Source organism: Stegodyphus dumicola, chromosome 12 (genome assembly GCF_044657685.1).
Source record: "Stegodyphus dumicola isolate Sdum_Otavi_A_Nest chromosome 12, ASM4465768v1".
Taxonomy (NCBI): domain Eukaryota; kingdom Metazoa; phylum Arthropoda; class Arachnida; order Araneae; family Eresidae; genus Stegodyphus; species Stegodyphus dumicola.
The window spans coordinates 89,870,902-89,895,118 of NC_140779.1; the positions used below are offsets into that span (position 1 = coordinate 89,870,902).

Sequence of the window (24,217 nt, forward strand, 5' to 3'; positions counted from 1 at the left end):
AAAATATTTCATTCAAATTAAACCATTCTGAGAAAACTGTCCTGTAAAAAGTATAGCATTTAATTCCGTTCAGAATGAAATGTTGTTTAAAAATATGTTGTTTTCATATACTTAGGACTATGAAGTGTTGTAGAAAAAGAAAATATATACATTTATATGTATATTTACGACGTAATTACAAAATATTTACATCCGAACGCGTCAAATCCCATTGAACTCAATGGTAAATGACCCAATGTTTCATTTTTTCTATTCTTTTCTATTTATTATTTCATTATTTCATTTGAAAAGTGAAAAAATTACATTTTTTCACTTTTCAAATATATTTTTTCGCTTTAATGTATTGTTTCATTTTCCATTCGAGTCTCCTTTCAGAAAAACGTAATTCTTAAAAGTAATCGTGGTTTTCCCGATGTGTAACGTGTATACGAGCCAGTTTCCCTTAGAAAGTCCTCCACGAAGGCATCCCTCCTCTTAGGCAGATAGCCCTCGAAGCTTTGCCATAATCACACACACACACACACACACACTTAAAAGTAATCACAATTCTGCGATTCCGGAAACTAAAGATTCTTTCATATTTAATCTGCCTGCTATTAATTAACAAACTAAATTACTTAAAAGCAATAGATGAACTTCTTAATAATATTATTCTTCCACTTTTTAATTTGATTGATTTAAACAAAAAGGCATTTAATTCATGATATATCTAATTAAAAAAATTAAATACGTTTACAGAATTGCATTACAAACTTTTTCACTTTAGAAATATATTGAAGATAAAAGATATATAACATTTCCATGTCAGTCTAAATGCATATTTATGTAATATTCCATAGTGATGCAGCAGCAAGAGTCTTCTTCAGCTGCAGAAGTGCAAATTAAAAACATTTTTTTCCTAGAATAGGTCAAGCACAGTGGTGAAATTCAAATTTAAAAGCCTATTTCCATAAATAAGCGATAATTTTATATGCAAACTATAAAACAATAAATTGCCTAAATAAAATAATAACAACTTAATTTTGGCAATTGAACTAAAATGTTCTAGGAAGTCGATCTGAGTGACTACCGGGGACTAGCTGAAGCTATCGATAATTAAGACTCGCAGATTAAATCGTTAATCTTAAAAGATTCTAATTCTATAAGTGGTAAACTTAAAAATGCTAGATTATCTCCTAATCATCATTTTATCAGTCGCGTAACATAATAGCATCATTTACATCTTACGTACTTTTCGTTTATGTTTTGTATTAACTTGAATATTATGAAAGAAATAAATTGAGCTCAGAGGAAGAGGAATAAGACGAAATAGAATAAAAGATAACAAAAGAGAGAAGAAAAGAAAATCCATAAGATAGGTTAAAGTAATGATTTTCAAATTGCGCACCGCGGCGCCCTGGGGAACCGTGACTTCCTCTCCGCGAAGGACACAGCGAAATATTCTACAGTTTACCTAATTTTATTTCCATTTTCATTTCAGTGTCGTGATTCAGTGTTTTCACTTCAATGTCAGTGCATAAACGTTTTCTTTTTTCTGTTAGCGATACCGCAGGCTAACACGATCGTACAATATTAATAAAGAATCTTCGCATTTGAAAACTGAACTGAAGCGATATCTCTAAGTTAAATAAGCAAAAGCGAAGCGAATGCTAAGTGAATTAAAACAACTGAGGCGCTGCTTATTGTCCAAACAATCGGCCAAACTCGAGCGATAAAGCAACATCATGATCGCTATTTATGGTTCCGGGAAAACTTTTGTGCGTTACGTTTATAGGACTTGACATCTATTTAAAAGATATGATGCGAATTTAATGATTAAATACTAAATGGTAAATAGAAATTCTGTTGAATGTCATGTCCCATGTTCTACTAGTTTCCGAATTTTCTGGTATTTTGTGTGTCGTTTGTTGGTGGTTTCGCGTTGCTTTAGTGATGTATTAATTTTAAGGAATTGTATCAATTGAATATTTTTGTGATAAAGAAACGTTTTGGAAGTATTTTATTCCGCATGCATTACAAAACTGGATCAGAAGCAACAAGTATTGTGAGAATAAAAATAGAAAGTATATATCATCAACCAGCGGCAAGAGAGTAAAGAAGAGGAAATACCGAAATTATGAGAGCATTATAAATATTTAAATTTTTCTTCTATGTCTACGAAGATCAATAGCAAAGAGATGTCATAATGTACGAGTTTCGTATATGAAAAGTTTTGGCACCACAATATACGAATTTTTAAACGGCATTTAGAAACCATTCATACCAGCGTAGTTATTTATTCGCCTAACTATAGTAGGAAACTAAAGAATTAAATCAACAAAAAGGTATTTAATATTTATGAGCAGGCATCATTACTAAACAATACTTTGTTAGCATGTTACATGTTACAAAGTAACACATAAGTTTTAAAAACATAAGAAACCTTACGTAATCGCAGAACTCATTTCACCAGCTGCTGTAGAACAATATGATTGATGTTTCTGCTGGAAAGTTACTTTTCAAAGTGCCTTTGTCAATAGCACTATGAATCACAGTCACATACCGTCAGACTAGTTAATCAATCAATTGAAAAATTAAAAAGCTAGGAATTTACCTTGCAGTTGGATGAAATCATAGACAATAATAATGATGTTCACTTGAGTTGCTCCATGCGATTTATAAATGGCAATAACGTTGTAAAAATTTCTATTCTACAAAAGTATCACTACTAGTGCTAAAGTTGAAGACTTGTTCGAGATCTTTGTCTTTCTTATTTCCAAAACCAGTTTGGTATGGATTAAAATCGTCGGTGTCTGTATCGATGGTACTGGTTCTATGTCTGGCTGCTTTGAAGACTGGAGCAAATTCTTTTATTCGAAGTACACTGCTGGCCACCCAAATTGCAACACCAAGAAAGACAAGAGATATCACAACAAAATTTATTTAGTAGATAATATGTTGACCAAGTATCAAAGGATTAAATTTATAGACTTCTGTGAAGTGTGGCTCCTTCCAGAATCAGTAACCAGAGTAGCCGCCATTGTTGGAGATCACCCCTGCCACACGCCGCGGCATTAATTCAAAGAGACTTTGAATGTGTTCTTGGGGTACAGCAGACCAAGCTGCTTCCACACGTTGCCAAAGTTGATCTGGTTTGGTAGTTTGGGATGTAATCTGGGTCAGTTGTTCAGCAACCATGGACCACATGTTTTATATCGGCGAAAGATCCGGAGAGCGAGCCGGCCAGGGAAGCAATTCAATATGGCGATTGACGAAGAACCCTTGGACAATGCGTGCCACATGTGGTCGTGCATTATTTTGTTGAAACATGGCTGTGGGCAAGCCCTGAAGGTAAGAAAGGACAACTGGCTCCAACAACTCGGACATGTAGCGCTGGTTGTTTAAAGTAGCGGCGATGCGTATTAGAGATGTGCGAAAGTGATATCCAATACCGCTCCATACCATAATACCAGGTGCAGGACCAGTGGGGTTGTGCATAACGCAGCTATTCTGCATCCTCTCTCCACGGTGTCTCCAGACTCGAATCCGACCATCGTCGTGTTGCAGGCAGAAGCGTAACTCGTCAGTAAAGACAATTTCATTCCATTCTGCCGTCCACATCCTTCTTTCATCGCACCGTAGGCGGCGGAGACGTCTGTGGTTGTGCGTCAAGAGTAGACGAAGCAATGGACGTCTTGCGGACAGACCACTCTGCTGTAAACGGCGTCGAATGGTACGCGCAGATACTGGATGATGCGTTACAGACTGAATGTGCTGTGCTATGGTTCGTGATATGACTGAGCGATCCGTCACTGCCATGCGTACAATGTTCCTGTCAACACGTGAAGTGGTGCACTGAAGTGGATGCGATCGAACACTTCGGCCCGTCGTACCCTCCTGCATCCAACGGTCACATATCCGCATTACAGTTGTTTGGTTTCGTCCAACACGACTACCGATTTCCCTAAAATATAATCCACAGTCACGGTAGGTCACTATCCTTACCTGTCAAACTCGGATACTCGATCAAACGATGATCTCTGTTTACTACGAGGCATAATTGATTTTTTTTTTTTTTTTTTTTGAAAAAAAACCACAAGAAAAACACAATTGCCGAACTTGAAATCATCGAAATCTTCAAGCCTTAAATAGCTCTTTGAAGTGGCGCCATAGGGGCGCGTGATGTGCGTCTGCGCTGAAATTCTAATCATTTGCATATCTCACCTCCGCTAATGCATGTTGTAAATTTCATGTTATCTGCATGCTTCCTTCAGGGTGTTGCATTTACGGTGGCCAGCAGTGTAAATTCTCTGAATTTTTATGATCGCGTCAAAATACAGGACTCATAATTCGCTCTAAAGCGTTATCTCATATAACTGCGAGAAGAAATTTATAATTTTCTTAAAGAAAAAAAATATAAATATACCGAACATTTTGTGAATGAAGATTTTTTTGATAAAACTAGGATATTTATGTAGCATTCATGAAAAAAAAAATGCTTTGAATATCTCCTAGGCGGGAACGTTTTAACGTCGTTCAAGAAAAATTCAGCTCCTATATTGAAAGTGAGACACTGACAAGAAAAATGAATGAAGACGGAGGCGAGAAATGTTGCTCTTTGCTGAAACAATTTTTGACTTCCAATGAAACTGATTTCTCACGAGAGAGAAAACCATTTTTGAAGAATTCTTATCGCATATTGTTACCTGACTTGGGAAATATTTTCAAAATGATAATGTTGATAATTCGAGATTCATTTAAGCCATTGCTTCATCTAATTTGGTACTACAGAAGAAAATATGATTGAGTTCTAAAGAAAAATTCAATGCCATGTTCTACTTCTCATCTGCGCAAAGCTATATTCTGGTAAGTTGCAATGATAAAATCTTAAGTATTGCACTAAAATCGATGTATAAATGTTTAGGTTTGGTTTGTTTAATTTGATTAATGCAAAGCACGTTATCTGCCCAAGGGGAGGAATGCCTTCGTGGAAGACTTTTTAAGGGAAACTTTTTTGTATCTACGTTACGCCTGGCGAAAAGAAACAATGTAGAAAAGGAAATGAGTGTGGCTGCGTTCAGTTTTATTAGAAAATTTGAGAAAACGTCTGGCGGTCAACAGGCATATCCATTCCACTAATTATTATGATTGGTAAAATTTTCTCAATTACATTTGTTGACTAATTAAACAAAAGTAAAAACTAAATAAAAATGTATAAATCACAAGATATAGTTTATTTACTTTTACCAAAACCAAGCAGAAATTAGTAACTGTATGTGTTTTATTTATTTTACCTAAACCAAGCAGAAATTAGTAGCTGTATGTGTTTCATTTACTTTTACCTAAACCAAGCAAAAACTGTTGGCTATTTTGCAAAGTACTTTAATTAGAATTTGACCCAGAAATTTGACCTACCTTTATTACTTGTAATTAAAAAAGTGTATAAAATATTTCGTTTTGTATTTTCATATAAAAATAAGGAATTAACGTGCTTTTTTTTCCTAGGTCCTTGCGTTGTGGACGATTTGGGATTCAGAATAGATGACTTTCCAGGTAACTTAAAAATAATTTTATTTCTCGTCATGAAAAATTCCTCCTAATAATCATTTGCGTTCTTAATTTTAAGAGAAATCTGAAAAAAATATGAAAATTGAGTAAAGTACCTGTTTTTCGTTATGATATGCAATGATTTTTAAATGCACATCGGTGTTGTTTTGAATTTAACTGAGTTTTGTGAAAAATTGTAGAACTTTGAAACGTTTATTTTGATAAAATAAATTTTATTAACCTACCATTGGACCTGTGCGCAGTCATTCTATTACGAACCTGTACGCACGCAACAATATAATGTTCGAACAGCATTGTTTCTAAACTCACGCAATGAAACAAATCAGAAAGAAAATATTACTAAATATTACATAAATTATTTTTCAATATTTTATATCAGTAATAAGAGCTTTCGGTTCAAAATTTTTTTTCCCCTGAAGAAAGAGCTCCATGCTAGTCCCTTCAAAAGCGGGACAGTTTTAAATAGTCTTGTTTACCTTTTCTAATTTTAAGTAACGTAAGATATACTTTAATATTTCTGTGGTACGTAAATATATAATGCTTTTTATATTTCAAACCTGCATTATAAAAGTGGAGATATATCATTTTAAAATATACTAGCTTATTTCAAAATTTCCATATCTAAATCTTTATTTTTTTTCTTTAATGTTTTTAGTTCCTGATATCTGCTACCAGCCCATGGATTTAGGCTCCTGCCGTGGAAGTTTGCAAAGATATTACTACGATCCAAAAGAAAAAACTTGCAAAATCTTTATGTTCGGAGGATGCGGTGGCAATTTAAATAATTTCATGTCATTACGCGAATGTCAAGAGAGATGCCTCAGTAAGAAAACCTTATTTCCTTTATCATTTCTTTTTTAAAACTCTTCAAAAAAATGAAAATTGTATGTTCTTAAAAAGAAATAATATTGAAAAAGCTATACGTTCTTCAGAATTAAAGTGATAATCTTGGAAATACTTAATTCCTAAATCATAGATTTTGAAAACGCAAATTCGCTGTATAACAAAATATGACTTAAAATACGCTCGCAAAAAGTTCAACTGAAAAATTTCAAGTCTCATTTTTGAACATCTCACTTAAAATTTTAGTCGATTAATTGGAAATTTTCCCAGAATAACAAGTTTTAAATGAATCAAAAGAACAAAACGAAGATCCGTATCAATAAATAGTTTCAGAAGACCGTATCAACATTTTGTTTTCCTTTTAAAACCTCGATGTTTCGTAAACTATGCAGAACCTAAGCTGCTTTCAAAACAAATATACTGTAATACAGAAAATTTTATCATGCTGTATACAATTTTTCCCATAAGCCATTTTCCTTTTGCCACTTTGATTAAGTGATACATATTATTCATGTACAAACGCTTCCCATCTTATGAACGACTTACGTTCCCAATAACCATTTGTATTATGAATTTATTCGTAAAATGTTACCACGTTCGCTAATGATAGCTCCTAAAAATCGGTGAGATGAGAGCTGTAAATGCCACCAAATAAAAAATTAAAAATACTAAAACAAATAAATAATAAATTTTAAATACAGTTTATTACAAATAAAGGCGGAATTACTTTACAGTACGTACCTTAGATTGTCGTTCTTTGAGACACGTGTGAATGGAGTGAAGATGAGGCTAGTGAATCTTTATTTAGATGGGTGAAAGTGAGTCACAGTCTGTCTCGTCCTCTGAAAAGTAAGGGGGATGTTTGTGATGAAAAGGTTCTATGAGTGATGGAAGGAGTTGGCATCTTACTTGGGCCAGCAATACCAATTCCCGAAGTGTCTTCTTGTGTATCTAAATTCTTTGAATATGTTTTCTTTTTCTTTCGTCGTAAATAAGAGAGTAACATTGTATGACATCGCGCACCTTTTTTATTTTTAGCACTAAGCATTTCAATTTCAAATAAATTTCAGTCTTTGAGAACAGGTTTGTTCGCAGAAAAATTTCATAAAGAGGGAGGCATTTGTATATATACATATTGTACCGGATAATACATATGGATAATCGATAGAAAATATGAATCGCTCTATTAGATATTTTAACTTTTATGATTCTGTTTCATTTTATCCAAATTATTAATCTCCCCAAATGATTACATGTTTCCTGGGCTGAATATCAATACAGAAGGTTTTTAAGTACTCTAAAACAAACTAATCTTTCTCGCATTTTCTTAAACCATACTCCTAAAGCATCTCATTTAAACGTTTAATAATACCATATGATCATTCTATGAAATTCACCGTCTTTAAATCAGAAATAGCACACCAGTTTAGCAAAGGAAATTAATTACTCGTCAAAAACCGTACTACGGAAACATTTTGTTAAATGATTCTTCATTTTTAAGTGTATAACAAGTTAAATATCCTCGAGGCATGTAGATTTAGAACTTATCCTGGAGAGTTATTAGGTTATATCGATGCGGGAACGTGAAAATGTGAAGTGCTGTCTCTGGGGTTCGAACTCTGGACCTCCCGAATATGCGTCGAGCGTGCTTCCAGTTACACCACGAAGTCATGCAGAAAAGAGTGAGACAATACCTTATAACTCTAATACGAACATTATCTCATTGATTTTCGGAATGACACATAAATGTGTATACTTGAGATGTTTTTAAACATAAGCAAGTTGCTGAAATTGTGAAGAGCGCACACATGCAAAATATAGTCAAATATAGATTTAACTACTTACTCTGAATCGGCAAAAAACATGCGATCATCAAGGTTACTCCGTAAATCGAAAGTAACAAAATCATACATAAAAATATACTATGAAACGCTTAGATTCTGTTCTTTTCTCATTATGAGGATATGAGATACAAAAATGGAATTTTTTGAAGATATGTTTTACACAACAAATTATTTTTTAGAAAAGAAATCTGATGTTTAAACTACTCCAAAACTTCGTTATCTAACTTTCTTTATTGAATATTTTTAAAGCGTTAAATACTTTACCTTCTATCTCTGTAGGTAAAAGAAACATGAATGTGAATAGAAAGGCTTCCTTCTTTCAGTCTGCAGTCAGAGCCTAATTCTCTAAAATTTATTAAAAATCTTTAATCAAAAACTTGTGCTAAAACCTAGCATAAATATTTGCTCGAATGTAATTTCATTTCACACCATTACCATAATTCACTTTCTATTAAAAATATTTCGTATGGGTTGTTAAAGGAAAGTAAAGCTCACTGCTTTTCAGAAATTTAGATAAAATTCGAATAATACCATTTATAAATAATGTCTGAAACATTATTTGTTCGCAATTATTTTTTTCTGTACTTCTCATGCTGCTAGAGGCTTTGATATTATTTGATTTTAAAATGTAGAAGAAATTTATAGTTATTATTTTAATGAATTAAAGGTGCTGCCACAAAGGAGCCAGTATGTCTATCTGATGCGAAATGTGGAATCCACTGTTCTCCTTGTTGTACCGAAGATAGGATTGGTTGTGTAGAATGCAATTGTGAACATATCGTTGTAGGTAAGATAATAAAAATATTATCATCGAAACTAGAATTACTACGTCTACATTTCTTATATCGCTCCCGCAGTTTACAAATTATTTTATTAAAATTTGTTGTAAGACGGTGATAATATTTCAAATGTTTAAGTGAAAACATGGTTTGTAGGCATAATATTTACTGAATAATTTATGACATTATTCTTCAGTTTATGAAATGCAATATTTCTCTGGCCCTTTTTTCTAAGCTATACAGAGCAATACACAGTACCCAGCAATAACTGTTGCCTTGATTGATAACCTGTTAAAATAAATTTGTTATTAAATAATGAAAAACATGTGGGTATGTATGTAAGTTTCCTTCCTTTGTGAGAAAACAGGGACAACTAGAGCCACCAAATTCTGAACACATGTGATTCTCCGCCCGAATATGTGCGCCCTAAATTTTGAAACTGCTTCTTATTTATTCCGTATTTTGTGCGAATCTAATGAATTGTTTGATTAAAAACTCAGCAATTTTAAAACTTTGAGTCGCATATCTGCAAAGGGTAAAATATTAATGCTTCAGATTTAATCACGAAGCTCTGGATATAAAAGAAGTGTGTTGCCACCCGGCAATATATTCCTCTTTTGAATTTAATCGCATTGTAGAAACCCGACAGCACCTAGAGCCAGCAGATTTTGAACACACATACTGCATATACGAACACGTGCACTTTAAAATCTAAATTTCGAATTTTGAATTTTTTTTTAAATTTATTTGATATTTTGTGCGAATTTATGGAATTTTTAACTAAAAACTCAGCAATATAAAAGCTTTGTCTTACCATTCGGTGAAATGCAGTTTATTTGCCCTTAAACTTTAATTAACAAACTCAAGAATTTGAAAGAAATATGTTACCATTGCCCAAATTAAACTATTTTTATCTTCCACGCGACAGTGTCTTATCGTTCAACAAAGCGTAAAATATTTAATTTTTTTCAAAATTATTTTGCTGTTAATTACCAAATTAAGCGATTTAAAAGCAACAAACATGAATTCATTTCAAATATTATTAATTACTAACTGGACCTGTTGAATTATATTATCTCTGTTCATTAAAATCATTATATATTTTTCCTCCTTTATAATAATTATTTCAGGCCATTGACCACGCAAACGTCTAGTATTACAAATATTAGGTGTCTTTAAATTAAGGGGTTATTATCAGTATGTAGAGACATTATGTTATTTTGATACTGGATAGAGGACAAATGAACAATGGCCTCGCTGGCACTCGAACCACGGACCTCTCAAATACACGCCGAGTGTGCTGACCACTACACCACGAAGGCATGTTAGAAGGTGGGAGAAATACCTGATATACCCCCCTTTTTAAAGGTCGCCTGGGAATTAGAGACCCAATCGCCAAATCCTGATGGGGGAGATTTACCACCTATTTTTAGTTCGGGTGTCACTGTAGAAACATTAAGTTATTTCGAAGCAAGAAACGGAAAAATGAGCAGTTCCTTCGCCGGGACTCGGACCTCTCGAATACGCGCCGAGCGTGCTGACCATTGCACCACGAAGGCATGCTAAGAAGGCGGGAGAAATACCTTATAAGTATACCAACTATGCACAAAATTAAGGAACGATCTGTATTTTCCCGTACCCTTCTCTTGATAGAAGCGGATCTCTGTGGAAGCAAATGCTTAAAAAAATGTAAATTAGGCGACTTTGAATCTTCGTTTTCCTTTTGCCTAAAAATTTTAAGCTTCAGACAAGAAAACGCTTTTTCTACAAAACATCCTTTTCGCCCCCTAAATGGGATATTTAATTGAGACCAAAAATTGCTGTTTCCGTCTTCCAGATAATGTGAAAACATTATGCATGTAAATTATGTGTTTCTTTGAAACTTTAATCACAGAACGATACTCAGTTTTAAACTGAGTAACAAACATTTCAGAACATTACAAACAAACATTTCAGAACAAATTAACAAGTTACCTCATTTAATAAGCAATCAAAAAAGAATGCGTACGAACTCTCTAATGAACTGTTCAAACTCATTTATTTAGTTTAGGCATTACATATCTGCAAGAGGAATCTGTTGCCAAATAACTCGCGTATGTGAGCCAGGAAATATTTGCGTCGATCTACATATATGTATATAAAGTTATAATCTCGTTATATACATAAAATAACTAGTAGCAAATATCATAATACCATAAATTTAACTATTAATTTCGCATAGTAAGAACTTAATAACATTATTACTATACACTAAATTATACTTTATTGCAAACTTTTCCTCTTGTGTCCGTCAGAGATTCTAATGTTTTAACCTAATCCTAAATCATAATAAGAAAGCACAATAATGAAATATTATTGTATTTGCATTGTCATAATAGTCATAATACAGGGAAGACCCAATCCTCCTAGTCCCACTGGACCATATGATTATAAAGGGTCGACCCCCACAAAAGGAAAGAAGAGAGAAAAAGAAGCTAATTAACTAAAAATAATTGGAGGTTAATTAACGAGCTAAAAATAAGGAAAAGACATACAAACAACGAAGCACAACACCAAACATTCAAAATCCAAAAACAATTAAAAACCCCACGAGCAAACAGAATGGCGGAAACTCTCAAGAAATATTCATTCACATGAATTTTCGGAACAGGCACAGGCGGTCCAAAGCCATCAAGGAATTCCCAATTTAAATAACCTGCAGAAGGTCAAACCGAATTCCATACAGTATTACTTTAATAGCATATTATTTGTATAATCATAATTCTATTTAAACTATTAATTTATTTTAAAAATTTACTTTAATAGTCCTACCACTATCTGAATTCAAATGTATTAATTATCTTTAATAATCATAGAAAAGAAGCTCCAGGACTGCCAATAACCAAAACTGGAAAAATCCAAGACTGCCATGTATCATATTAAAACTTTAGTAATTACTCCATTAAGAACAGAATATAAGAAAGATTTTAAAACTTTAAAATTTCAGAACATTTTAAAATCAAAAACTACAATTAAAAATTTAAGAAAAAATATAAAAATTCCATTAAATTTAAAATTTAAAAATCAAAATCCTAAATTTCAAAACCACCATTAATTTCGATAATTTAAATCTGGTAATCCATCAGGATTCTCAACATTTGCAAGGCCATATCCATGCAACAATCAACTGCATCCCCTCGAAATACCGCATATACAAAACATACACAATGCATTAAATAAAACAGTACACAAAAAAATTACAAAATTTTCGTAGTAAACCTATAAATACTCATAACTGAGAATATAATACATATAATCAAAAGATAAATATACACAATACTAAACAAATATTCCAAATTCAACTCTATTAGAATTAATCAAATCCATTGCACATTTAGAATATGTTTTTAAGATTTCCAAGTTCCATGACATCTCCCAAACATTTCTTTCTCAAATTTTCCAATAAGGAACAATGATTCAAGAATTGATCTGCGTTACCAACTTGATGGCAATGACCACACAAGTCTGAATTTTGTAAATTAAATCTCGAGAGGTACGCGGGAAATCTTCCATGCCCAGTTAAAAACTGGTTTAAATCAATATTACTAATTGGTTGCATACCATTTTGAACTTTAATAGACTTCAAAAGACCCACGCACCTCTCTGATTAATTCCATCTAGTATTCCAAATATCATTATAAAAATTTTTCATGTTTCTAATTGCATAACTTCTCGAACCAGAAATTTCTATATATTCACAATCATTTGTATTTGCATTGTATAATATCATGTAAACCATCAAGAAATGACAGAACAATAAAAACCTGCTTTCGCACCATAATGCTCCGTAAGCAAATATTACTAGGCACAAATTATAAATGGGTACTTATATTCATGGTTAGAATTGGCAGGAGGGTCACAATAATGAGCGCATATTTCACGAAGTGCATATTTTTATAATTTAAACATATTATTTTAAGCTCATTAAATCTCCGCCAAGATAATCTTTTGAACTAAAATGAAGACGGCGGTACTCAATTAGTAGATATAGCGACTTGAATAATCTAACGATTTCTAAAATGTTTGCCATTTACATTCTTAAGGAACTTTCCTTCCTGAAATTTTCTTGTTTCTTTTAATAGAGACATACGTGAAAAAAGAAATAAAATTTTATGGCATGCAATAATTTATCTGATAAGTATTTTTCTAGTGCTGCTATAATGAAATTTCACATTTCAGATACCATTCGTTTTTATGTGTTATTTAGTAATCTCTGAAATACCGAGGATTTATTTTGCAAATTAATGCTTTTTTTTAAACAAAAAATTCTTAGCTTTCATCAAAAGTAGCCGAAATGTTTTCGGGGATAACAATTTTGCCATATTTTATACTTAAGAGTTACAATGAAAAAGCATAATAATACCTTTATCTTAAATATTAACTTATGCGTATAAAAGATGGAGTTAAAAAGACTGTTGAAAAAACAAAGCAGCACTTTTAATTAACTCTCAGTTTAGATTGAAAATTAAAGAGAAACAATCTACTTGTTCAACTGGTATAGAAAGTTTACTATTATCCAGAAATTTGCGTAATTTCTATGTTTAAGAATAAATGCAGTTAAAACAAATCTCTACAAACATTACGTAATCTTTAATTAATAAATCTAATGATTATTAAATGAAGCAAAAATACCATACATTCTTTAAAGAAGTTTTCTTCGTTAAAGTTCGTTTAAAATTTGTTGACATCCGAAATTATTCGGAGTAGCACTATCAGAATTTGTATTCTTGCATTTCAATAGATTCCCTTAACAATGTAATGTAAAAGCATAAAAGTTTTCATAATGAATTTCCCAAGGACAGAAATTCCAAAAGAGAATGTCTGCAGAATATAGCGAGTTATTACCGTGAACTAAGATAAGCCCGGTATTTCATTCATCAATATTTATTCTCAATAGATAGCAATCATTCATTTCACCGTAACACCTGATAATATCCATGTAACTTATCTCCGACATTATTTACGTAATTACATGCAAACTGGTAGCATCTAGCTGTGGTCATTCCGTGTTGAACAAAGTAGTCAGCTTAATTTCAAATTTCCAGATATGCACGAAGGCTTATGGCTAAGTTTGGGTCCCTTTCAATACCTTTACATCGCGGTTAAGTTACATGTAACAACAATTTCTCAACGCTTCCTGATGTCATATGTTTTCCATAAGGAGGGTTGTGCATTAGTTTGATCTAATAAATTTATCAGGTTCTGTGTTCCTCCTTACTTGCTTAGGGAACATTTACTGTCCTGACTCGGAACAGGGAGCTTACTAAAGCTATGTTCAATAAATTTGGGAAGTAGACAATACACACAGGAAGGGTATACGAAACCCTTTATTTTTCTCTCTTTACAATGATTTCCGGACTTCGGAATACAGAGACCAACCACTTGTGGTCTGAACGTAAGAATATAAAAATATTAACTAAACTCTAACAAATTAATCAAACAAGTGCCTAACTCCAAGATTGGCCGTATATTAACAAAAAGCCGTATGTAGTACAGAGAACTGCTAACACTACGATACGTTTAAAATTATCAAGAGGATTAAACCTCTGGCCTTGAAGGCAACCAGCAACCGAGTAAAACTACTATGGCAAGCGGCCTGCTTCTAGTAACTCCTTCCTCTCTCTTGCTTGGCAAAAAGCCACAACTTAAGTACTTGGCGTTCGCAAGACAAATTTGCATAAATAAGTTAAAGCTTTTAATTCTGGCCGGAAGTAGAAAATAAGAAGTGATAGTAAAGATTTAAAATAAAATAAACGTTAGTAAAACTTAGGATCCTTACATACTTCCCGCCAGAGTTAATTAGTTTAAAACTGAGGTCTAAAATGACCTTGTTGAAAACTTTTAGCTCTAGAATCTAACGCGATGCCAATCTTTTACAAACATTTCTTACTAGAAACTAGAAATTAAAAAAAAAGTCGTTTTTACATTATCAACTCCATGGACAATTACTTTTCATCTGTACTGCATCTAAACAGGAGTTCTTAGTTGAAATCTGGTTCCATCCAGAGATCTGAAAGGAAAACTAGTTTAATGAAATGTTACACAATTAAATGGCAAGTAACATGAATACTTATATTTCTGTTTTAACATTCTTATTTCATTCATGACGTTATTTAATTATCTCCCCGTGCTCTCTGACATGTGTTGTAAAGGAAAATACCAAACACGAACGTGTTTATGTACAAGTGTTCAACACTACCGCCTGCAATCAAAACACTAACGTGTTAAAATTCAACATAACAAGACCTCAGAACACACCTTATATTCATCTCTAAAACCTGAGGTACTATTCTGAAAAGTGGCTAACTCTGAAGTGTAGCGTCAGAGAGCCTAACTACATTCGTTCAACCTTTAACACATATTCACAATAATTTGCTCTTTTTACAGTCACACGAATAAGTTAAAATTTTTGGCATTACTTTCACTTTTAACATATCACAGTATTTCTTAACGTTTAAAATAACAGTTCACATTGTATATAAAGACATATTAACATGCCGTTAACCCCCCGAGCGTTACGGGTTTTTTCAGGAAACGACGTAAAAATAATTGTGTTTTTTTACCAGGTCTGTCGCAAAAGCGGCAAGCATTTTTACTCAAACTGCTTCAAAAGCGGGCCCCCCTTACCATGTGGATATGATTAAGCTAATTCTCCCCTCCGTTGAATTTAGCGAGTGAAATTAGTTTTTCTCCTTATGGTATCTTCGTCACGAGACTGGTTGCTAAAATAGTATTTCATCTCCTACTTGTCTACTTTATAATTTGCACACTAACACATATACTGTATATTACTCGTATCTTAAATCAAGATATGTGCCGAATACAGAAAGTTAGTCAATATACATCAGTAAGAGAAATTATGTAAAATGCTTTAATTTTCCAGTTTCTTTAAGGAATTGCTTCGATAATGATGAAAAATTAATCTTGCATTTTTTTATCCTTATTTTCTGAGGAAATACTTTTTAATATACAAAGGGAATTTGTGAGAATTTTTTTCTCTCGTGCTCCAATTTTTCGAATACAAATTATTCGCAACTTTTTTTAGTATTATGTTTATATTTAATTTTGAAATATTATAAGTTTATTCCAGTTTAAAGTGTTAGATTTAAATAATTCTTTAGATTGCATCATAAATTTATTAGTAGTTAGTTATTTATGACACCGTTTTGCCTTGTGAGAAATAAATAAAGTATTGTAATCGCGAAACATTTCGATTTTCATATTTCAAAGGAAATTTCCATTTTGAATAGTTCCATCATGACGTTTACACGTACGTATGTCGCATAACTTAACATAAAATGTTGAAATTTTATATTTGGGACTTATGACTAGTTTTAGCGCGACGTATGTCCGTACGTATGTATGCATGTATATCGCATAACTCAACAGCAGAATAGATGAAGTGGCTGATGAATGAGATCAGGCAGTTCGGCTTTTATAGAGTAAAATCAGTTTGGGGGTAGAAAACAAGTAAACAGCTTGGACAAAGAAGCTTCTTGAGAAAATAAATATATTTTCGAGTTACAATGCAATTTCCTTGTAATTAGCTATATATGAGTTACAATGCAAGTATTTATATACTACGTGCATTATCGAAATGTTAATAGAAACCAAAAAAAAAAAAAAAAATTTCTTTGTAGCAAAATTGTTAACGATATTATTTCTCCAAGACATTTACGCAGGTGTGTATCCTTTTCATGAATGATGAAAAATAAGTTAACAGTTTTTCGAGCAGATGCTCCAAATTATACAGCTTTGAAGATTAAGTAATGAAAACATAAACTCTTATTTCTGGTTATGTGCTGAAAAAGATATTACCCTTTTCAAAGAAAACACCTAATAGCGGAATCTCCAAGTTGACTTCAACGTAAATATACCTCCAGGGGGTACTGAACTAAAAGCTTACCACCTTTGTACATTTTCTACTTTGTATGGGAGACCATTACCTTTGTGCAAGGACAAAAAAGCATCCGCTATCTATCTTTCTCAGTTCTTTCATTTTGTTAACTATGACGAGAAATGGAGCTGCCGTAAATTCTAAATTTATTGCTTCTTCCAAAGACTCTGATTTCAAGTTGTGTATTTGCCGTCTGTTAGTAATTTAAGCTACCCTGGCTTTAAATTCAGAAACATCCTTTCATCAGTAATTACAGTACATATGAACACAATATCACTATTTAAATTCAGACTTTAAAAACTTCATTTATGTTAAACTATGGAAAACGCAATATATATATATATATATATAAATTTAAGCAGTTTATTTCGTGAAAATTGATCACATTTTTCGTAGGAATTATTAAAACTGTTTTGCATGTAAACTATATACATATATATATGTAAACACACATACAAAACACTGTGTATACATATGGTGATGTATGTTTGTGAGCATGTGTGCACGTGTATGTCCCTATTATATATCATATCAGTATTTTATTGAAAGTAGTTGTAGACAACATTTAATAAAAAAAAACTGAAAAGTATAGTAAATCTCAAAATGATAGTGCAATTATGAAACTGAATATTACATGAAATCGAAAATTTATGTAAAGCAACTATGGAATGAAAATAAATTCTAGTTAGGTTTCACAGCATACAAAATAACGCTTTAATCTAACCACTTGAGTAAAACGAATGCCAAGAAAATATCCTGAAAATGTATATCGAGGAAAAAAATCTCCGAAAAAGGCCTTACGGAAAATATGCACCTGGTTAAAAATATCGCTAGAATAATAAACAATGTAAATATTTTTATCAGGTACATATACACATGCACCTTGAAAAATATTTGTAATTTTTATACTTTGTAGAGATATATAGAGGATTCTTTAGTATTAAATATATTTTTCATTTATTTATTACAAAATATTCTTTCTTACTAAAAATATGCTTAATGATTACATCGTTTATATATCTTAATTAATTCTGAATATTTTTTTAGTTTTTTGTTATTTGTGTTTCGTTTCTGAGAATTATTAAAGTTCAAGCTATCTGAATTTTACACAAAAATAAATTCTTTCCTTAGTGACAACTATAACTTTTGCATTAGAAATTATTCATGATAAATGAAATCTTGCTTTTTCGCCAACAGAATGTTTTGGCTTATTTGACTACATCAAAGCATACTAGAGCTGTCTGCCTAAGAGGAAGGTCTCTTCGTGGAGCACTTTTTAAAGGTCAGGTTATTTAATTACGGCAAAGCCTCGAGGGCTATCTGCCTAAGGGGAGGGATGGCTTCGTGGAGGACTTTCAAAGGGAAACTGGCTCGTATACACGTTACACATGGTGAAAACCACGAAAACACCCATGCAGCCAGCCCGTTCGCGGGATTCGAACCTCGGACCGAACTACCAGTGTTCAGCGACTTTACCGCTCGGCCGCTAGTGCGCCTCAGGACTTTTTAAAGAAACTGCTCGTATATATGTTACATATGCGGAAAACTATGAAAACGCCCATGCAGCCAGCCCGTTCTCTTAGAATCGAACTTAAGTCAGAACTCGGTATTCTGCGACTATTCAACGACTTTACCGCTAGGCTGACAGTGACAGAATGTCTGCTACCTATACATTAATCTACTACAGAGGTAGATTTGTTTCCGAGAAAGAGATGCGAAACAGAAAAGATATGCGAATCATATTCATCTCACTGAGATGAATATGATCATTTTCAATGTGCCATTTGGTAGTGCTCTATTTAACTGGTCAACGTGTAAGTTAAGTGGGTGGCCAAATACCAGACAAGACATTTTTTAAAGCATAAAGATAATTAAATGTATTTTAAAAATTGAGTTTGTAATCAAGCTTCGCTATCTAGGAATAAGATATAGCTTGCAGTTAAGTTATATTCTTTCTTAAAAAAAATATTTCTTTCGTTCACCTATTAAAAATAACAATCAGCAGCGTGTGTTTTTGAAAATATCCCTAAACGCAACATAAATACAAGGCAGATTTCTTTAGGGAATCCTTTACGAAGACATTTTACCACTTAGGTGGAAAACGTTTTGCTAAATTAAACTCTAAATTTACAAAAGCGATTTTATGAGAAAACAGAAGGAGGACTCTACATTGGACTAATAATTAGCAAGTTGCTCATCAGTGAAACATGATGGCAATCTTGTATAAAATGAAAATCAGAACGATATTATTGCAAATTCTTCAATAAAGCATCTAACGTATTGCAAATTAAAAATTTAAAAAAGCGTTCTTTATTTTGTGAGTTTATTTGTGAAACTGTTTGAGAAATAATCTCATTTTATCTTGTAATATTGGAAAATATTTTTAGCTGTCATTATCTATCACAAATTAAATACTTTGAATGTAGATTCATTTTAAGCTGTTTAAAATATTATTTGTGTTCGTGCTTAGGGGGAAGAAATGTTTGTGTGCTGTGTTCATTCATAAGTATATGTATTTCGCCAGGATTTTGATTTTGCACTTCCCAGTTTTTATCAAATAACATAAAATTAGCATTTCATGGGGGAAAAAACAACATTTTTTGTTTATCTTTAATTTAAACAACAAAGGGATTAGAATTTTTGTTACTTTGCAAAAAGTACTTAGTAAAAAGATGGATTTCGAATTTGAAATGTTTTTGCAATTTGGTTAGTAAATTAATTAATATAATGTAGTATACTACTTAGTTAACTATGTTTTTATTAGGAACCATTTAAGGACATATTATAACGGTGGAAATTACTTTTGTTCTTTTTTAAGTTCCTCTATACATTATAAAATTAACCAATTGATAAAAATTTGCAATATACAATAAAATAAGTACTATAACACAACAACAACGATAAATAGCCTTCTTATATAACAGCCCCAATTAAAATTACTAACTAAAAACAACGAACGTGGAGACATTTCTATTATGTAGTAAAGTAAGCTTTAAAATATTTTGGAAGAACTGGTCAGAAATTACGTGAAAGAAAGTGAATCCAATTTTCATTTTAAAAAATTTTCTTATAATGTGTGAGCTTGTTTTAAGCCATTTTACCTAGTAATAACAACTTGATATTGTTTCAGATTAAAAATAATGAATGCAATATCATCCATATTTCGAAATGGGCTTATTTAGTTATGCTGTTATAACTACTAATAACTGTTGATGAAACATTTCCACAGCAACATAATTTTGATCTGCTATGCAAGTTTATGTGTTTATTTTTTAAACAAATATTGAATCGTCGAATGTAAAAAAAAGCATTAATAAAATCTTTAAATGCCCGTCTTTGAATTTGAGTTCGAATACAGCATATTTAAAACAAGAGACTATTACAAGACTTTGCTAGGATCCTGCTAGCCGCCCAAGACGCTTTGTTAGAAGGAAACAACTGATTGAAAGCATGTGTTCAAATTATCACATCTGTCATTTATCTGTCGAAGAAAAGGTAGGACTTTTGTATGAGTATGTTTCAAAGCTTGTTTTTCCGTTCCGTAAGTACGCCAATCCCCAGGGGTGTAATTACTCTTTTACGACAAATCTGAACTACTGCAGTTCTTCCGAAACGTGAAGAGAATATACTTACGATGACATTACTGAATGATCTCAAAGCCATCTGCTATTCTGAACTATTTTGCATTCTTTAAAAATACTGAAGATTATAAGTACAGTTTTTGTGCACATCTACAGTTATTGTTTTCTAATTACTGTCATGTCACATAATTGCAAAAGCATTTAATATTTATTTAGTCTTTCGCATAATATGTCAAAACAAATTTCTCTTAAGTCATCTGTTTATGGCTGAAGTTGCTATGCGTATTTCTTTAATTTATGCTATGGAAGTTAAAAATACAGCGATCAATAAAAAATATAAAAATTCTGCACATGTGAAAATAAAATTATGGTAAAATGCTTAAACACCATCTCCAAAACAAGAGACTAAATTTTAAAAAAAGTCATGTTTGAGCTAAAATATTAATGTCTTGCAAAATCTTTCTAACATACGTGACAATTTTCGATAGAGGGACAAGCTTTTTTTTACTGCTTAGACCTAGAGTACTTTTTTTTTTACTTCTTACTAAACAATCATAGAGCTTTCCCAGATTTTACTAATCAGGTCTTGCTGGCCTAAGATGTAATACTTTGATAAAGAAATTCTAAAAAGTTTAGCTTTTTTTATTTCAGTAATTCTGAATACTTATAAAAATTCGGACTACTACAAATTTTAGTAAAACTCATCCTATGATTCAAAAAGGTGCTTCAGACCGCTGACGAAGTTTTTAAATTAAAAAGAAACTGTATTTGATATGGTAATGAAGTTAAAATATCATTGCACCTGCTTAGACAATATTCAATCTAAGAATGCTACTATTTTAAAGAATTCTATGCATTTCAAATAAAAAATAGCACAAATAATTATTATATATTCAGATTATACACGACTACTGCGTCATTCGCAAACAACATACATTCAAAAAACAATAAAATTTTTTTTAAAAAAATTCTTACAGGTTTCAGATTTTAAATTACGTCTAAAGGGACATTTCTTTAACGTTTTGTGTGGTACCTTTATTTATTTAATATCATGTTCTTTGCACTTACACCATAAAATTCAGTTCAATAGCAATGTCGATAATTAATTTTAAAATGAGCATATATTTAGAATTTCCGGTACACAATTCCGCGCGCTAGAGATAAAAAGGTTTCCACCCCCGTAGAGTGTTGCTATTGCTTGCTTTGAAATGTTGTTACTCAAAAATTCGTTAAAGTTTCACAAAATATGAAATAGATAATATCAAATTTGATCTTCCACATGCCCATATTCGTAGGAGGATTACGTCATTCAAACTTGGATGGCCTTTTTTCAAACCTTTTTTTTTATCACAATGCCAGAAATATACACACATTTACGCAGATTTTCATTATTTACTTACTTCAAATGTAATGCGGGACTCTAACATTTGGTGGCAACAGTCTGAAAAGTGATTCGCCGTTTATAGTGATTCAACGCAAAATCGCAAAATCGAAAACAGTATTAGTATTTAAAACAATAGTCTCTCAAGGACTATTGTTTTAAATACTAATACGCCCCTTTGGACTAATAAATAAAAATATGAAAGGTTTCAGATTTTAAACTACGTCCAAAGGAGCGTTTTTAACGTTTTGTGTGTTACCTCATTAAATATCATGTTCTGCGTACTCAAACCACAAAGTTCAGTTCAACAGCAATATCTCAAAATTATTTTTAAATGAGCGTATCTTAGAGTCTCTCGCGCTGGAGATGAAAATGGGATTTTTTTCGTACGGTGTTGACATTACTCGCTTTGAAATCGTTTAGCTTTTTAATCAAAAATTCGTTGAAGTGTTATAAAATATGAAATCGATAATAAAACAAATTTCAAATTCAAATTAGGGTTTCCATTTTTGAAATTTTGATAGCTCTAGGTACCGTTGTTTTATTACAATGCGAGAAACATACGTACATTCATGCAGATTCTTCATTATTTAATTTCTTTAAGTATAATACAAAGCGATAAAATTTAGTGGCAACAATTTGAAAAGTGATCCGCCGTTTATAATTTTCAATGAAAAATGCCATAGCGAAATTAAAAGTCCTTCAGGGCAAATTGCTCCTTTGGACTAAAAAAGTAAATTGTAGTAAGTAAAAAGTAAAGTAAAATAATGGAAAAGTAAATTTTCGTGCTTCTTTTCTTAATAGTATTTCGTTTTATTTATTTACTGCGGTTTTTTTAACTGAAATTTGTTACTTTTAGATAAGTGGAGGGTTATATTTTGGACATTCAGTTGTTAGGCTGTAGGTTGGTTATTTTAATAATTTATATAGCAAAAAATTTTAACACACCTTTGCCTTTCTGCTTGTTGTTATTTTGCGTTGAACAATGTAATTACAATTATGTAAGAAAATCAAACTCATTGAATTTTTTTCTAATAAAAATCGCATTGAAATCAATGTACGTATAAAGATTTGGAATATTTGAAATGAATTTGAACAGAACTTTATCAAACCAGTATAAGCGACGAATATTGTTCCAAAATGAATAAATAATTCGCCATTATTACTTTTACTATCAAATTAGATTATGCTTCATAAACCCGTTCAAAATACGCTTATTATAAATTACTGTTGATGGCTAATTTTTATTTGAATTATTGCTTAATTATGTTATTCTTTACATGTAATTATATAACTCATATTAAATGCAGTATTAAATTAAATGCAGTAATTAAATGCGCTATTCGTTCGCTCGAACAATTAAAACTTATAACTTGTCGGTTTTAATTATGTATCTATATATCCATAAGTAAATTTGTTTAAATATTTCCTAATGCTATTTTAATTGAATTCACGAGCATTTCGCATATTTCTGAACAATCAATTTAAAAACTAAAGGATATTTTATGAAAATGTTATCTGTTTAAAGAGAGTATTGAAAAAACATGCTTACATGCTACTTTTTTATTTCGCGAAGAATGTCCACGTTTGTTTGTTGTTTATAAACCACTACATGTTCAAGCGTTTTCTTGGCGATTAAACATAGCGGTCTAAAACGAAAAAGAGCAACCCTCTTTGCCTCCTACTGAGAACTGTCATTTAGAGATCTCCAGGGTTCCAGAAATAAGGGGGGCAGGAGACATCTGCACGGCCGCTTTAAGGCGGTCATAACGCTTTCGAGGTCTTCACCACTGACCGCCTAGAACCGTCAGTAACGCTTTCGAACACTTTTCCAGTGACCGCCTAGAAGCGTCCGTAACGCTTTCGAGGTAGGCCGTCTTGACCGCCTAAACCAGGTCATAACGCTACTTCTATTCTTCTCCAAGCAAGTGCCAATTCTTCTACATTGAAATACTACATTTCAAAAGTCTTTCAGACTAAAACTTCTTTCTTGCCAGAATCTTTTAAATAAAAGTTTATACAATAACTTTTACAATTTTCTTAAGGTACCTTTCTCAAAGATTATCAATGCTTTTACAATATTCAAGTATTTGCACATTCCTCTTATACATTAATTTTAGTTTTACTCGCGAGTAATTGAAAAGCATAATACCAAAATAGGTAACAACTCATTTCTCGCCTTTTTGGCGATAAAGGTAGACCTCACATGAGGTAAAACGTCTTGAATTCTGCCACTTGCAGTAAGAATGAAAGATTAACTTAAGGTTTCAAAGTAACATAAAGTTTTACTTATCTTTGTGATATTC

At 32.0% G+C, this 24,217-nt stretch overlaps 1 protein-coding gene across 3 annotated transcripts in view; it reads left to right on the forward strand.

Annotated features, from left to right (window-relative positions):
* The window catches only part of LOC118184126 (uncharacterized), a 96,685-nt gene that overhangs the window by 56,286 nt on the left and 16,182 nt on the right, over positions 1–24,217 (forward strand). For all 3 annotated transcript variants that reach the window (XM_085806692.1, XM_085806689.1, XM_085806690.1), the window contains exons 6-8: positions 5,485–5,532; positions 6,203–6,370; positions 8,902–9,021. In XM_085806692.1, coding sequence (XP_085662818.1) covers positions 5,485–5,532; positions 6,203–6,370; positions 8,902–9,021 — 336 coding nt within the window. The remainder of the gene's footprint in view (positions 1–5,484; positions 5,533–6,202; positions 6,371–8,901; positions 9,022–24,217) is intronic.